The 17,894-nt window shown below is 38.4% G+C and overlaps 1 protein-coding gene across 2 annotated transcripts; it reads left to right on the plus strand.

Moving 5' to 3' along the window:
* The first annotated feature begins 214 nt into the window (after window positions 1-214).
* On the plus strand, window positions 215-15,546 carry LOC138319250 (pecanex-like protein 4). Of its 2 annotated transcripts, none has more exons than XM_069262274.1 (10): window positions 215-368; window positions 4,417-5,261; window positions 5,742-5,915; window positions 6,189-6,712; window positions 7,146-7,282; window positions 9,398-9,878; window positions 10,223-11,413; window positions 11,709-11,829; window positions 12,177-12,363; window positions 12,538-15,546. In XM_069262274.1, the coding sequence occupies exons 2-10, from the start codon at window positions 4,570-4,572 to the stop codon at window positions 12,787-12,789; spliced, it is 3,759 nt and encodes a 1,252-aa protein (XP_069118375.1). In that variant the 5' UTR covers window positions 215-368; window positions 4,417-4,569; the 3' UTR covers window positions 12,790-15,546. The 2 variants fall into 2 exon arrangements, with proteins under 2 accessions (XP_069118375.1, XP_069118374.1); XM_069262273.1 differs by having other exon boundaries at window positions 215-353.
* Window positions 15,547-17,894: the final 2,348 nt, after the last annotated feature.

A 17,894-nucleotide genomic window follows, 5' to 3' on the forward strand; every position in this document is an offset into this window, starting at 1 on the left:
GAAACTAAGCATTGTTTTCTTCATATTGTTTTTATTTGTTTTAAATACTTGAAATTTGGATTGTGATTCAATTTTATTGTATTTTTATATTAACATAATTCTATGTTAATCTTCCATATTTAAAAAATATTAACTTGTTGCAAATGTTAAAGAAAATATTTTTTTATGTGTTCCGGATTTTCACTTGTCATTGCTTCTATTATTAGAACAGCCCAATGGCGATTAGGATTGGAATTTATGCCTAATGTCAGTGTCAAGAAAGTTATGGCTCCTTTGGGTTTGAACATAGAAGACATTATTGATGTTTCTAATTGAAATTAATTTTCAGTTTTGCATTTTTGTTTACTGGAGAGGTAAGAACTTTAAAGGTAAATGGTGTGTTCTCAGAATGTTGTAATAATTTTATGTTGCCAACATAAACAATGAAAATGGATGTTGCTTTATTACTTTTGTATTTTATTTCATTGGATGTTAGTTATATATAGGACGGTATGACCTGAGATTTAGATAGTATGTTGAGACTATTTCCCCTGGCAATACTAACAGGAATAACGCTAAGATTTTTGAATTGTTTACTATTTTGATCAGCCAAATTTGAAAAAGAAGATATAAGAGGTTTAGAAACAAGAATGTTTTGGAGTTTTTTTTCAGTCGTCATTGTTGAAAACTATGATACTTAATCAAAATTTATCAACGCCATTTGATATGATAAATCGGAGTTATTTCCCCTGCAACTTAATAAATAAGTTACAGATGCTCAACTACTGAGAAAGGGTATTTTTTTCTCTGTCAAAAACAGGAGCAGACGCATTAGTATTTTTCTTCAGTTACAAAAGTTATTTACTTTACTAGGGCTGGGTTTTGGAAGGTCTAAAATGATACAATACATATTGACTATACACATTTAATGTGCAACACTTTTTAAATTTCCTTACTAAAGCTTTAACTTTGTTTCAAGTATTTGTTATATTTCCGCACTTCCCTGGTTTCAAGATATCTCTGCCCGCTCCTGTGTTTCCGTTTATAGCCTGTAAATTTGATTGTCAAGAAGATTTTGCCTTTTCTTCGTTTCTTAAAATGTACTTTGGTAAATTCATATTAAAACCATTTAAGCCCTGATTATGCATTAATGCATCACCAGGCCTGGGCCAAATGATGCATTAATGCATCACCAGGCCTGGGCCGAATGATGCATTAATGCATCACGGAAGTGGTTGCTTTTTCAGCAAAAATACATCGATAATAATATCCCCGGTTAATCCCCTCTTAAATGAGGTAATATTTGGTAATAAATAAAAAAATTCAGCCGGTTGTAAGACTCTAAACATTCTCTATTTACTTGTTTTGAACTTCTGCTCACGGGAACTTCCGGTCGGACGGGAACAACTAAACAACCGATTCCCGGAAAAAATGTTACCAAACAAATTAACGGTCTGCGTAAATAAAGCTGGAATCATCCATTGAATGATAACAATATATGTCATTAATTGACAATCCATTCACGTTATACACCCTACAATGTTAAAACACAGAAACTATGCTACAAATATAAGTAAGTAGCGCACACAAATCTCTGTTGTTTTCATCCTCGCTGTTGTGACTCCTGTACAGGCACCCAATAGTTAATATGTTTCCATTATCAAGATTTATTTTTACCCATAATTGTTCATTAAATGTTTTGTTGATTGATATTTCCGTGGCTCCTAATTTGTTTGCCGTGTATATGAAAATTCCTCTCGATCCATCTCTCCGAGGAAAACTTCAAATCCATCAATATTCAATCTAATTAAAATTAGACTTGTAGTTCCGCTCCACTGCAATATTCTACGTTACTCTCCAATACAAGATCTAACGATGCCCCGTTCGAGGTCACCTCAACATGACCTCTGGCCTAGAATCGGAACATCTCGGGACGTACTATTATCTGTTTACACTTCCGAATGAATCAACCACACCGAAGATTCCGTAGGCGACACCCTGATTGGCTAACCATAGGGGTCATGCTGAGGTGACCGCAAACAGGGCATTGTTAGATCTTGTATTGGAGCGTAACGTATAGTATCGTAATTTTAATTAGATTGATCAATATCCAACTCAGACTTGTTTATTTGGTATCTGGAATTTTTAGGAAAATTCTCGACAACTCCAAGGCGATGATATCTAATTATATATATAACTTTTCATGATTTATTAAAGATTTAAGTTCCTCGATTTTGTTGGTGAGAGTATCTGCATTAGTAAACATACATTGGAATTTTTCGACATGCATTATTCTTTTCTTACCGCAAGGCAAACTATTCTCCTGTTTCATGGCTCTCTCCGTACCCGATGCATGTTTCCCCCGATTCTTTCTATTCCCTTTCCAATTCAGATATATGTTTGAAGGGTGAATTCTTTCTCTTGGAGGATACAAAAGAAACCAACAGCGGCCTCAATTTCAAATTTGCTTTGTCAAATTTGCCAATTCTTTGAACTTTAGCTACATTGTCCTCATAAATTACTTTGCATGTTTTGAGCATCTCCTGTATTTCCTTCTCATCAGCTGCTTTTCTCATGGAACCATCAGTACCGGATTGCTCCTTAATTCCAAAGACAATGATGTTTGCTTCCCTAGTTTTTCTCTCATTGATTTCTGTGATAACATCCAGTTGCTGGGTTGTGGCCTCCTTTCCATTTGTAGCTCACCTGGTCCGTCGTCCGTCTGTCCGTCAACAATTCCTATAAATTGCAACTAGTCATAAAGTTCTGCATGGAATGTAACCAAATTTGGCCAGAAATATCCTTCGGGGGAGGGGAACAGAGTGTGTATAAATTTTTGCTCTGACTCCTTTGGGGGCAGGAGGGGCGGGGCTCAATAGGTGAAATAGAGGTAAATCTTTTAAATCGCTATTAGTCATAGAGTTCTGCATAGAATGTAACCAAATGTGGCCAGAAACATCCTTGGGGCAAGGGGAACAGAGTTTGTATAAATTTTGGCTCTGATCCCTCGGGGACAGGAGGGGTGGGCCCAATAGGGGAAATAGAGGTAAATCCTTTAAATTGCTATTTGTCATAGAGTTTTGCATGGACTGTAACCAAATTTGGCCAGAAACATCCTTGGGGGAAGGGTAACAGAGGTTGTATAAATTTTGGCTCTGACCCCCGGGCACAGGAGGAGCGGGCCCAATAGGGGAAATAGAGGTAAATCCTTTAAATCGCTACTAGTCATAGAGTTCTGCATGGAATGTAACCAAATTTAGCCAGAAACATCCTTGGAGGAAGGGGAACAGAGTTAGTACAAATTTTGGCTCTGACCCCCTGGAGCAGCAAAAATGGGTTCCAATAGGGAAATTAGAGGAAAATCGTTAAATTCCTTCAGAAAAGAAAACAATGATCCTGTATTCAGAATAGACCTTGGCATTACAATAACCAGGTGAGCGATACAGGCCCTTTGGGCCTCTTGTTCTTAGTTTTGTGCTGTTCGCTTTCTTCTTCACTTTTCTTTAACTTGTGTCTTATTTTCTTAATATGTTCTTCACTGCACATATTATGAACTCTTGCCTCCAGCGATTTGATTCTTTCCTCAAACTTTTCTCTTAATTCTGCACACTTCTGTTCAATTTGTATTTCTGTCTGGAGGTTTTTCTCTACTGTGGTAAGGCAAGGAGGACAAAACCACATAGAGTCTACAAGGTACTTAATAATATGGCATGCTCATTGTCATTTTTGTTGACACATTTGATGCAGTATTGATGACTACATCTCCAACATTTCAGTACCTTTGTATTGGAATTAGGTATTTTGTGCGAAGTTTGCAACAATCTCTGTCCCACGGTAGAAGGAACGGGTTCCCGGGATGTTTATTATCAGACTTGCTTGTAGACCTGGTCTCACGGACCATTGTTTGGTCTCTATCATTTTGTTTGTTGACATCACAATACACCCGTCCTGGTTGTGGCCTGTTGATGTTTGACATTTCCTGCAGGTTTCCAGTTTCCAATTCTTCCAATATTTTGGGTGTAGCACGTTAGTGTCTTTTGGCACGTCTCTGCCAAGTTTGGCTGAATTCTATCTCTGGTAGAGATTTTTAAGTTGTTAAAATATACAGGATGTGGCCAATCACAAACAACTTATATATGATTTGATAATCTTCAAAGGAGCTTTAAGATCTCTCTTAACTATACTTATTAGAAATGGACAATTACATGACTATGTGTATACAAAAGACATAAAAAATTAATCCTGTCACATAGTCATGTCTTCATATACAGTACACAAATTGTACATTTACATCAACATTAATGACCATGCTTTGCTAAAATTACCTGACACTCTGATAGAGATATTATATTCATTAACTCTATTTCTCATTTTCATCATCTTACAAATTCTAAGAAAATGCTTTGAATATGTTTCTGAATTTATTTTATTTTTCAGACATATGACCTTGTATCAACAAAATGGAAGAATTGATGCAGCGGATCTTGCCTCCTGACATCTGTTTGGTTGCCTATTGTCTTAATTCAACGTGACTCATCTATACTCAGGACCCCCATTCTATACCATCTAACAAGGGAATAATATTACAACATGGGTACAGGAATTCCACTGCTGAATGAATACAAGCGAGACTTTTTCTATAAGCGCCTCCCGCAGACCATTCTAGGAGGCCCTAAGTTAAAGCTTGGTTATGAAGCGCCAGTGTATGTGTACCTGAACCAAGTGTTGTTGTTTATCATCCCGTTTTTGATAGGTGGAGTGTTCACTCTACTGGTGGAGCTAGGTTCCTTAACAGATTACATCGCAGTGATTGTGTATGGATGCCTAATCTTCACCTTTGTACTGGTGACACAGATCGTATCTACTGCTGTACAACTGCAGAACTCATCAGACCTTACCTTGCCTAAAAAAAATCTGCTCGCTGAAGATGATGAGGTGGATTTTTTTTCCTGTTGTGGTGTGGAAACGTTTGAATTTGTGGCACCAAAGAAAAAATTTATGATAAACATTGTGCTACATTCATTGGTAGGGGGCTGTATGTGTGGGTTTGCCTTGTGGTACCTGTTGCCGAGGACACTAGGAGACCTGTACAGTTATAACACTGGGGTAACAGTTATACTCTACACCTTTGGCTGGATCACACTCTGTGTGGCTCAATACCCCCTCACTGTCGCAGCCCCACCTGAGCCTGCCACGTACAGGACCTTAGATAGCTGGGAGTTGTCTCCCTTGATGAGACCGTTTTATGTGTTTCTTTGTATCACATTTCATCTTCTCTATAGGTAAGTCTGAAGCTGGGATTCTTCAAGTATAACATCATAGGTCACAATATTTTATTTCTTAGAACAAGAATTCATGTCCAAAAATTGCCCAAACTTTCCTGGTCCTTGATATTTTAAATGTTATAAGATATGATAACTATCTAGAATGGGACTAATTCACGTACCATGTGATAACCGATAATGTTTGTGCGGGACTAATATCTCCAGTGGTGATGGAGCGTAACTCTTTGTAATTTTCTTGCTGAAATGATGTTAGCACATAGGATATATCTTTTGATGTCATTCCGTCACCAATAGAAACAATAGTCGCGCACAAACGTTATCAGGTATCACATAGTACATGAATTAGTCCTGTTGAGTATAACACTCAGGGACTAGTATAAAACAAACACCAAATTAACCATACATATTAAAATATAAATCCAATTTACTGTCAAATACAGGAAAGAACTTGTTTAGCATTTTCTGTTGCTATTTTAGGTTCCTATCAACAGTGTTCCTACCTACAGACCAAACACTCCATGTGCTGTTCTCCTTCCTACCACTGTTGTGGATGTTTGGTATATTACCTCCCTTAGATGCTGTTTTCTACTGGCTGTTTGAACAGGCGCATGTTCACCTATTGGGGGGTTCCACAAGTGCATCTGGTGTAAGGTGAGTTTGATTTTAATATTAACACAGATTTTAAACAACTGTCATAACTTCATACACAACCAGATAGATTCTTATTCTGTTATTATACATGTATATCATTGATGGTTTTTCTTATGATAAAATGTTGAAATAAGATGGTACCAGTAGTATTGTAAGAGTTGATATAAACAGAGCTTTGAAAGTTGAAAAGATCTTAAAATTGTATATATTAATTAATTTACTTGCGTATTACCTGGTAAATGTTTGATCCTTTATTTGTGTGTATCATTTCAGACTTGTAGTGCTGTTGACCATGTCGTTAGGTGTTTACCTTGGTGCATACTTCATCACATCTAGTTTGGGAGCTATTCTTTTATCAGCATTGTTTGGCTACTTCCTCAGTACAGATCTAGGAGGTCTCGGGGACCAGATACATACCTTCGTACTCACTCGAAATAAAGTGGCCTCGGCAAGTCACGATCCCAGTACCTCAAACCACCGATGTCAGTTTCTGTGGAAATGGCGACTGTTAGAGTTTCTCTACCACTTTATCATGTTGGCAATAGTAGGTGTTCTATCTGGACTTGTTAACTACAATGTAACAAATGATGACAGTGTGTGGAGAGTTCTAGGCTATGTGATTATTGGCCTGTGTGTAACAGAGAAGATCCTGAGGGATATACAGAGTGTATACATCGTGTTAGGTCTGTGGAGAAACATGTTATACCCTTCCACAGCCACGCGTACAAACTTGTTTAAGGACAGAAAGAGAAAGTTAAAGCCTTTAGGTGTTCTTCGCAGGATAATTGTAAGCTGGGGTAAGTTGGATCTGAATCTAAGGTTGCTCCTTATAGCATTCTACACAATACCCTGAAATCATGGTAATTCATTTATAGTCTGTCTCTTTAGACTGAGTATAGTACATGACCCTTCATATGTGAGTTATAGTTTAATGTATTTTAGTATAGTGACATTAGAATATTTATCATCGGTGAAATCTCACTTTCATTGGCTTGTTGTAGATAGCTTTCCTATATTTGAGTATTTTGCTTATTAACTGTATTCTTTCACCAGGTACCGATGTATATATTTTATGCATTTTTTCTTTAACCCAGTCTCCTGATCATAGAGAGTTTTTATATTAGAACATACAGTGCAGACCTTTTACAATAAATCAATGTTACTACACCACCCCTGCAATCCAGTATATGCAGTACCAGTAATGTTCACCTGTATTATGTTGTATTTCAGTTGCCCCCCTGGTTATGCTGGCTTACTGTTCCTTACTAGTGACATCCACAGATCCAGCTAACACATCTCTCCGATCAAATCTGTCTACATATATGTCTGTCTGGTACATCTTTGGTGTTGTCAGAGTTTTCCGTTGGGTATGTAAAATTTATGAACATGTAATCTTAAAATTTTAAGCATGTATCGTCAATGTTAAAAAAATACTAAAATAAAAACATTCTAATTTGTTCCAAGAAGAAAACTTAAAAACATTTACATGTCAGATTTTTAGCTCACCTGGCCCGAAGCTTATGTCATGGCGCAGCGTCCGTCGTCCGTTGTCCGTCGTCTGTCCGTCTGTCCGTCAACATTTCCTTTAAATCGCTACTAGTCATAGAGTTTTACATGGAATATAACCAAATTTGGCCACAAACATCCTTGGGGGAGGGGGAACAGAACTTGTATAAATTTTGGCTCTGACCCCCCGGGGGCAGGAGGGGCGGGGCCCAATAGGGGAAATAGAGGTAAATTCTATAAGTCGCTACTTGTCCTAGAGTTCTGCATGGATTGTAACAAAATTTGGCCACAAACATCCCTTGAGGAAGGGGAAAAGAACTTGTATAAATTTAGGCTCTGATCCCCCAGGGGCAGGAGGGCCGGGACCCAATAGGGGAAATAGAAGTAAATCCTTTAAATCGCTACTAGTCATAGAGTTCTACATGGATTATAACCAAATTTGGCCACAAACATCCTTGGGGGAAGGGGAACAGAACTTGTATAAATTTTGGCTCTGGTTTTCCGGGGGTAGGAGGGGCGGGGCCCAATAGGGGAAATAGAGATAAATCCTTTAAATCGCTACTTGTCATAGAGTTCTACATGGATTGTAACCAAATTTGGCCACAAACATCCTTGGGGGAAGGGGAACAGAACTTGTATAAATTTTGGCTCTGGCCCCCCCGGGGGCAGGAGGGGTGCGGCCCAATAGGGGAAATAGAGGTAAATCCTTTAAATCACTACTTGTCCTAGAGTTCTGCATGGATAGTAACCAAATTTGGCCACAAACATCCTTTGGGGAAGGGGGGACAGAACTTGTATAAATTTTGGCTTCTGGTGCCCCGGGGGCAGGAGGGGCGGGGCCCAATCGGGGAAATAGAGGTAAATCCTTAAAATTGCTACTAGTCGTAGAGTTCTACATGGATTGTCACCAAATTCTGGTGGCCCCCCCGGGGCAGAGGGGTGGGGCCCAATAGGAAATAGAGGTAAATCCTTTAAATCACTACTGTCCTAGATTCTGCAGGATAGTAACCAAATTGGCCCCAATCCGTAAATCCTTAAAATTGCTACTAGTCTTAGAGTTCTACATGGATTGTCACCAAATTTTGGCCACAAACATCCTTGGGAGAAGGGGAACAGACCTTGTATAAATTTTGGCTCTGGCCCCCCGGGCGCAGGAGGGGCGGGGCCCAATAGGGGAAATAGAGGTAAATCCTTAAAATCGCTACTAGTCATAGAGTTCTACATGGATTGTAACCAAATTTGGCCAGAAATATCCTTGGGAGAATAAGAACTGAGTTTGTATAAATGTTGGCTCTGGTCCTCGGGGGCAGGAGGGGCGGGGCCCAATAGGGGAATTATAGTTAAATCCTATAAATCGGTACTTGTCCTAGAGTTCTGCATGGATTGTAACCAAAATTGGCCACAAACATCCTTGGGGGAAGGGGAACAACACTTGCATAAATTTTGGCTCTGGCCCCCCCGGGGGCAGGAGGGGTGGGGCCCAATCGGGGAAATAGAGGTAAATCCTTTAAATCACTACTTGTCCTAGAGTTCTGCATGGATAGTAACCAAATTTGGCCACAAACATCCTTTGGGGAATGGGGGACAGAACTTGTATAAATTTTGGCTCTGGTGCCCCGGGGGCAGGAGGGACGAGGCCCAATAGGGGAAATAGAGGAAAATCCTATAAATCGCTACTTGTCCTAGAATTCTGCATGGATTGTAACCAATTTGGTCATGAACATCCTTGGGGAAGGGGAGCAAAATTTTATAAATTTTGGCTGTGACATCCCGGGGGCAGGAGGGGCGGGCCCCAATAGAGGAATTAGAGGTAAATATTCAAATTCCTTCAGAAAAGAAACAATGAACCTGTATTCAGAACATTACTTGGCATTACAGGTCCTCTGGGCCTCTTGTTCAAAAATAGTTCTTTCACTTAGAGTTTTTAAGAATCAATGAATCCTGTTGAAATGTGTTTAAACAATGTTATGTTGCAGGTGTGGCAGAGCACCCCGAACTCACTACTGGAGCTGTCCATTACTCATCTCATTCTAGTCACACTTAGCACCAACTCCACCGTGGCAGAGTTTGGACTTCCCATTCTCTCACTCATCATTGGCCTGTGTAGAGACAGATTTTTCCAGTTCTTGAATAAGTTATATTTTTGTGTGTCACTTTTGATATCATCTTGGACGGATAAGAAACAGCGACGAGGGTCGACAGGGGTGATAATTTTCCTCTCTATCATCCTGTTCCCAGTGGTCCTAGGTGTGATCCTGGTAGCCACGGCCCTGTCGGCTCCTCTCCTACCTCTCTTCACTTTGCCAGTGTTTTTCATCACTTTTCCACGCCCCAGTAAATTCTGGCCAGAAGCTGTTGGAGCCTCAGCAAATGTCTGTGCTGATTCCATGTTCTACCGCCAATTTGCTCCCAAATTTGCTGAAGTCTTGAGAACAGCATTTGCAGATGGAAGTCTAGGTATGAAGGGTTTTAATTGAATAATGCCTTTTTCTGAGTACCGTATGCACTTAACATATATACTGGTATAAAATAATCACTTTCTACAATAATATACCAGCCAGTAATTACAATGCACTTAAAATGAAGCCTGACCTGATATCAGAAATACAATTAATTATTTTTGGTGTTGTATTTTACCAGAAGAATTACAGGTAAAATGAAGTATGTTAATTATAACATATTCTGGAAAAATAACTTATTGGTGATTAATTCATCTACATGTATAAAAATATTCCTGAATGCCTCAATACAGGTAAGAGTGACTGTTAGATTTACATGGTATACGTACATATCTATTGTAGGTGAGCCGGTGCCAGGTAACCACTACCTAGTGAGGTTCCAGGATCGTCTAGCCTGGGTACAGGTCCTGGAGCGAGGCTATGGATTCTGTACTGTCAACATTAAGGGACTGGAACTTCAGGAAACATCCTGTCACACAGCGGAGGCTGCAAGACTTGATGATATATTTGAGGAGGCTTTTGAACGAGAACAAGGATTTGCACTAGGATCTCTGAACCAGTACCCTCTGCACACTTTAACACCTGTGGATGCAGCATATGTCCACACGTATTCCGATGCCAGAAACGTGCTGACAGGAATTATAGACAGTCCTGGTAGTTACCAGACTACGATGACAGCTTTCTCTAAAAGTCTTGTCTGGGTATTGCTACATCATGTCAATCGTTCAAAATGTAGAGCTGCCCCACCATTTGTTGACCAGGACAGTGATAGTGGTTGTGATTCTTCAGAAAGTAAAGAGAAAATGGAGATGGAGGAAATCAACCATAACCAGGAGACTATGAATAACAATCTGTCACCCCCAACCGCCTCACGAAGAGTCGGAGGGGCGGGTGCCAGGGTGGGCATGCAAACTGTAGATACAGTTGTCACAGTAAATAAACCACCAGTAGTGAAACGGCAGTCGTCCTGGGCATCTATAGACAGTTTTACTGACAGTATTTGGTCAGATGATGGAATCCTAGATAGCAGGACTAACAAAAATACAAAATCCAAAGTTCAAACATATCCATCGTTAGAAAAAGGTAAAACTAAACCTTCCAATGACAAGGACGATTTGGATGATTTGTTTGAGGAGTTGGAGTTTGGTTTACCTGCATCAGACATTACCAAGCCAAAACAGGTGTTACAGCCTACATTTAACCCCCTGAAATCTAAACATGGAGCCAATGGGAACAACACAATATATAAACCTGTTACAAACCTGGCCGGCTCCCCAGACTTTAAGTGTCCCCATTCATTCCACATAAGTGTGCCTGCACGCTGGCGAGAGTTACCAGTGGAATACTCTCAGCTGTCTCGTTACTTAGACCAGTTCCCCAGGGAGTGGTACCGCTTTGTCCTGGGAACACTGGACTGGTCAGTGACTGGACTGTCCCCAGAAAAGGTGGCCCTAGATGTTGGTCAGGATGATACATTAATGAATTGCTATGCACAGTTAGTGATGGCATGTTACTCCATATTTGATGCTCAAGGTCAGTAAACATGAAAGTATACCATCCTATTTTATTTAAGTTTATTTAAGTTCATAACTCATATTATAAAGTTATGGTGTTAGTTCAAATAATTAGTATGGTATATGTGTCAAAATTATTTATTACTTATTTTTGTGCATGAAGGATAATGAGTAATGAATTTAATTTGTTGTATTGGAGTAAGTTTAACATTTGTTTGCTTTGTCCATATCATACAACCATTCCATACATAAGAACTACACTGGTTATCTCCCCTGAGTCAGACATTTGATTGTGTACCTCTTGTTTTATCCAGTATCATACAGTCCCGCTGGTACTCTATACAAGTACTACACTGGTGACCTCCCCTGGAATGCCATGGTTGACTGGTTATCAGAGGACAAGGAGCTGTATACACTCGTCCTCAAGTGCTTTAGGTTAGTGATAAGAAAACATACTGTGTAGTAAAGCTGGTTATTTGTGTAAAACATTTCATAATTTTCATAAGCAAAACTTGTTGTAGACTGACAGGGTTTCTATATTACTAGTGTCTTATCATTCCATACACAAATTACATATTTTTCAATTACATATTCACAACTATTCAAATGTCAATGATTTGCAAATAGCAAAATCATTTTTATGAAAAACAAATGGTAATGTATCATAATTGAATGAATATGAATATGATACTATTTTGTCAAAAATAGTAAATATCAACCAAGTTCAGTGATATTTTAAGATGTATTTATATATTTGGTCTGTATAATTGTATTGCCTGTAGGTATGGGTTTAAGTTAATGCTGGATCAGACATTGCTGGGAGAGGTGACCTCTTTAGAGGAATTACAGGAGTATATGGAGGAATATGACCGTGATTGGTACATTGGACTGGAGTCGGACGAGCAATGGAAGTCTGCTGTCCTGACCAGTAAACCTAATCTCTTTTCTCTCGGCCATAACACCCAGCAGGTACTATTTTTAGGAATGTTGTTGTAGTGTTGTAGTTTGTATATTAACAGCTTTAACTTAGGATATGTTCTATATTCAAACAAAACATAAAAGTATCATTACCGTCAACTACTCCATATTTATCTATTAGACCCTGTATTTCATTGTATAAATGATGAATTCTTTCTATTGAAGGGGACTTATACAAGTCGAGTACTGTCATTACAAGAAGTAGCAGCTCATATAGGCCGATTGAATGCTGAAGTAGTCCGAGGGCAGTGGGCAAATCTAAGTCTGGAGTTGTTGTATTTTACAAACGATGACGAGGAACGCTACAGTATCCAAGCTCACCCAACAGTCCTCAGGAACCTAACTGTTCAGTCCGCTGACCCACCTCTAGGCTATCCTATCTTTTCATCTCCTCCAACCAGCATCCCAACCATTTGAGGGGTCAAAGGTCAGAGTACTACCACTATGTAGAGTGAAAGGTCAGCTAATCAGCATCTCAGTCTGAAGTGGTCAAAGGTCAGATTCAGCATCAATCAACAGTCATCATCCATGCCAAATGCCTTCAGCCAATCAGGATCTCTGTAACCTGAGGGGCCAATGTGGTCCAGGGAGTGTATCTGCTAGGTGGTACCTCACAGCATGATGGTGTTAGTACAATTCAGATCATGTCATATAATTTCATTTATTTATAGTGTGACCATCATTAGAAAGACCATTGTGAATGTTCTATACAATTTTAGAGGAACACTATGAAAACAAATTAATAGATATATACAGTAAGTCACAATACCTTATATGTATAATGATGCAATAGCAGCATCTAATGCAACTTAATTACCATAATCAACAAAATGAAAGATGTGCTAAAAATAATCAGAAAAATGGAAAGCCAATGATAGAAATATAATTTCTTGAGGATAACCATTAAGTCTAGGTAGCCATGAGCAGCATCAAACTATCGTTCTTTTGTAAATGTAAACGTTCTAGCACAAAATAAGTCAATTTCAAAAAGCTTTAAATGATTAATACTAGAGTAAGTAGAGCAGCACAGATGTGTTTCGTAATGTTTTGATACAAAAAGAAAAAACCCAAAAAAGTAATATTCAGAATGTGGTACTTACCATTCATATTGTTCTCATTATGTTACAAATATTGGTAAATAGAACTCATTATGCCTGTAAGTATGTGAGTATTGCAATCAGGTAACCTTCTCATCCTCACCATATCCAATTGATGTGGTATTCACAACAGACATCCACATGATAAAGAGGAACATTTTGTTTTTATATTTCGCCAGTTATTGCAACAGAAATAAAGTTTTGTGACGATACAATCATGATAAACAGCCACTAATATCCCACACATTAAATTATCCTTCCACCAATGGTTGTGATGACTTGTTAATTAGCTGTTCCGCTACCCTCAGCCTAGCACTGGAGCTTGGTAAATTTGACATTTGTATCATTTCATACCACAGTGGATATCTATTTTATTGATTACCTTGGTTATGCTTGTGCTTTTTGTGCTCTAGTCTTTGTCAAACTATATCTATTACTTTTTCGATATGTATTTAAATTGCTCAAAATGGATGGTTCATTATTACAATGCAGCATTCAATAGATGTGTCCTTGAGACATTCCGGAGTTGTGTCTGTTAGGGTGTTAAAATATGGTGCACAATATTTGGTACAGTTAACTTTGAAATCTGACAAAGTTCATGTAAGTTTAATCACTATAAAAAGATTGTCCCTACTTGTACAGCCAGGTGTTTTAATGTCATCAGTGTATGCTCAGTTTGGTGCTTTTTAAAGGAAATTAGAGTAGTTCAGATATTCTACTGGTTTAGGCAATGTAATTGACGAATTTGTGATTTTTATATACTTTCAATAGAATTTAAGACTTTATAGAGGCCTAAAAAATGATTAGTTATGGTAAAGAAATTCTGTCAGTTTTATGTGCCATAAACTATAGAAGTTTATTTTAAAATAGCTTAAGAGTCTTGCTATAGTAGATTACAGCTTGATATATTACTGATTAAATTATGACACTTGGCACTGAAATAGGAATAGCTTTGAGAACTACATCGGCAGTGTGAAAGTGATACAACATATCAAACAGGATCACATATCTAATCGGACCATATCGCTATTGGACCCGCTTTAAACATCAACCACCTCTTTACTGAATAATACTGTGCAAAGTAAACAGATGTCAGCTGATGTTCAATCAGAATTGTTCTTTATTGAATAATTGAAGAGCAACATTAATGACAGAGAAAATATGTAGGATAAAAAAACATGGTTTACTTGTTTTGAAGTGAAAATCAATTTATCATTTCAAAAGTAAAGTTGAAAACTGCTAAAATGGAGCATTAATTTATAAAGTAATTTTGTAAGGTACCATATGTTAAAGGAAGCAAAATGTCCTGTCTAAATTTATCAAGAAAAATGTTTAAATGTTAGAAATTATTTATTTACGAAAGTGATACAACCAAGTATGTGAGTATTACTAGTACAAAGGAGTTTTTTTGTGATTTTCATTTTCTTATCAATTGTTGATATGATGTCAGCAGTTTTGTAAAATAATGTGAATTTATAAACAGGTCATTGAAATGTGTTTTTATACAATTTTGTAAATAATGTTAACTTTGACAAAAGCATAAGAGTGAGATTCATTTTGTTTAATGTTTTACCACCGTAAGCTATGTCTTCATGGCATTCTGTTGTCTGTGATATTTTATTTTACATTATTTATACTGTAATGGTTTGTTATCTATTTATGCCTGTTGTTATGTACATGTATGTGTTCTAGGAATTGTATGAACAGTTATAACATTGAACCCCATCCCACCCGGACTCTGACAGACCGCTATAACATTGAACCCCACCCCACCCAGACTCGAACACACAGCTATAACATTGAACCCCTACCCACCCGGACTCTGATAGACAGCTATAACATTGAACCCCACCCCACCCAGACTCGAACACACAGCTATAACATTGAACCCCACCCGGACTCTGATAGACAGCTATAACATTGAACCCCATCCCACCCAGACTCGAACACACAGCTATAACATTGAACCCCTACCCACCCGGACTCTGATAGACAGCTATAACATTGAACCCCACCCCACCCAGACTCGAACACACAGCTATAACATTGAACCCCACCCGGACTCTGATAGACAGCTATAACAGGACTCTGATAGACAGCTATAACATTGAACCCCATCCCACCCAGACTCGAACACACAGCTATAACATTGAACCCCTACCCACCCGGACTCTGATAGACAGCTATAACATTGAACCCCACCCCACCCGGACTCTGACAGACAGCTATAACATTGAACCCCACCCCACCCGGACTCTGACAGACAGCTATAACATTGAACCCCACCCGGACTCTGATTCACAGCTATAACATTGAACCCCACCCCACCCGGACTCTGACAGACAGCTATAACATTGAACCCCACCCGGACTCTGATTCACAGCTATAACATTGAACCCCCACCCGGACTCTGATTCACAGCTATAACATTGAACCCCACCCCACCCGGACTCTGATTCACAGCTATATCATTGAACCGAACCCCACCCGGACTCTGACAGACAGTTATAACATTGAACCCCACCCCAACCGGACTCTGATTCACAGCTTTATCATTGAACCGAACTCCACCCGGACTCTGACAGACAGTTATAACATTGAACCCCACCCCACCCGGACTCTGATAGACAGATATAATATTAAACCACACCCAGCCCGGACTCTGACAGACAGTTATATCATTGAACCGAACCCCATCCGGACTCTGACAGACAGCTATAACATTGAACCCCACCCCACCCGGACTCTGATTCACAGCTATATCATTGAACCGAACCCCACCCGGACTCTGACAGACAGTTATAACATTGAACCCCACCCCACCCGGACTCTGACAGACAGTTATAACATTGAACCCCACCCCACCCGGACTCTGACAGACAGTTATAACATTGAACCCCACCGCACCCGGACTCTGATAGACAGATATAACATTAAACCACACCCCACCCGGACCCGGACAGACAGAGAATGTGTTATAGTGTTGTAATATATTGAACCCCCACACCGTCCCACACCCTACCACCAACAATGCTTAGGTCATATCTTGTCGTATATGTATATTCTAGCAGATCTGAAACAGATTTGTAAACATATAACATATAACTTGTCAAAACAATCTAGCTTTGATAAACTATATAAAACTGGACATTTTTAGTTTAGAAATATGAAAATGTCCATGCTTTTTAGGTTTTTATAATAATAATTTTTGTTTTGTTTCTACATAAGTAATTTGAGTGCTACAATAAAAAGGTTCCTTTGTCATTATAATAGAATTTTCTACATACAACAGAATTCTCAAGTACTTTAGATTTGTGTATTATGTAAGTGTCCATTGTAAACTGGGTATGGATAGCATTTAGGGTATAGACAAAACTTCCCACAGTGTAGGAATCTCGCTGTCTGATTTTACATTTTACCTGGTTTATACAATTTTGATGCCGTCCATTATTAAAAATTCTGAGAATGACATGTGAAATGTGATTATCCATTTCATACAAACCTACTGAAATACTCAAATAAGAGACCAAGATTAAGTTTTTAAATTCAGAGTAAAGCTAAACATTATCAATACAGCACTTTTAATTGTGTGTAGGTACATAATTATAGCCAAGTTCAGGCAGAATCTATATAATAGCGACTTTAATCACTTTGATTGCTGTAAACATAATTATGTTTACTCAAACAAATTATAGGACAAAATTGATTGAATTTGAACAAGTTAGTGCCATGATAGTTCAACGCTAAGTTTCAAGTGTGAAAAGTTCTAAAATATAATAACCGCTAAAATATGTATGGTACATTTACTAGTCAAAGTAATGGTACAATGTATTGGACTGGGTTTGGTGACCAGGTAGCTCAATTAGTAGAACATCTGGCCAGTGTTCAGAGGCCCTGGTTCAAACTCAGTCTGGCTGCTACATTTTCCTCCATTCCTGTTACAACTTAAGATATTTTTTTCTGGGGTTTTTCTACGAATACTAAATTTAAGAAAATACAAAAGCCACTTGGTTCTGTTTCATTGGATCTAAAGCCCTAAAGTACACGCTTTGCTACCACATTACCTTGCGTCAATCAGTTTTCATTGAAAATACTGGAATTTGATATCAGCAGTGAACGATATAATGGGCAATTATAAAACAGGTTTATAGGTTTGTAGTCAAGAACAGGTATTGATGTGTATAAAATGTGCCCTAATTTTAGATCAGTTAAGAAAATTTAGTCTTTGAAATTATTTTGATATTGTTTTGCATTAACTGATTGTAGCTTATTTATTGATCTGATTTATGATCAAAATTATTTACAAATTGTTTATATTAGTGAGAAGGTTGGTTGAGTCTGAGACTTAGTTTCAAGGATAATTCTATTCTGTACACAGTTCAATGTGTTTAATTCTGAATTGGAGTAATCTTATAATAAAAATTA

The sequence above is a fragment of the Argopecten irradians genome, chromosome 3, assembly GCF_041381155.1.
Source record: "Argopecten irradians isolate NY chromosome 3, Ai_NY, whole genome shotgun sequence".
Classification (NCBI taxonomy): Eukaryota; Metazoa; Mollusca; class Bivalvia; order Pectinida; family Pectinidae; genus Argopecten; species Argopecten irradians.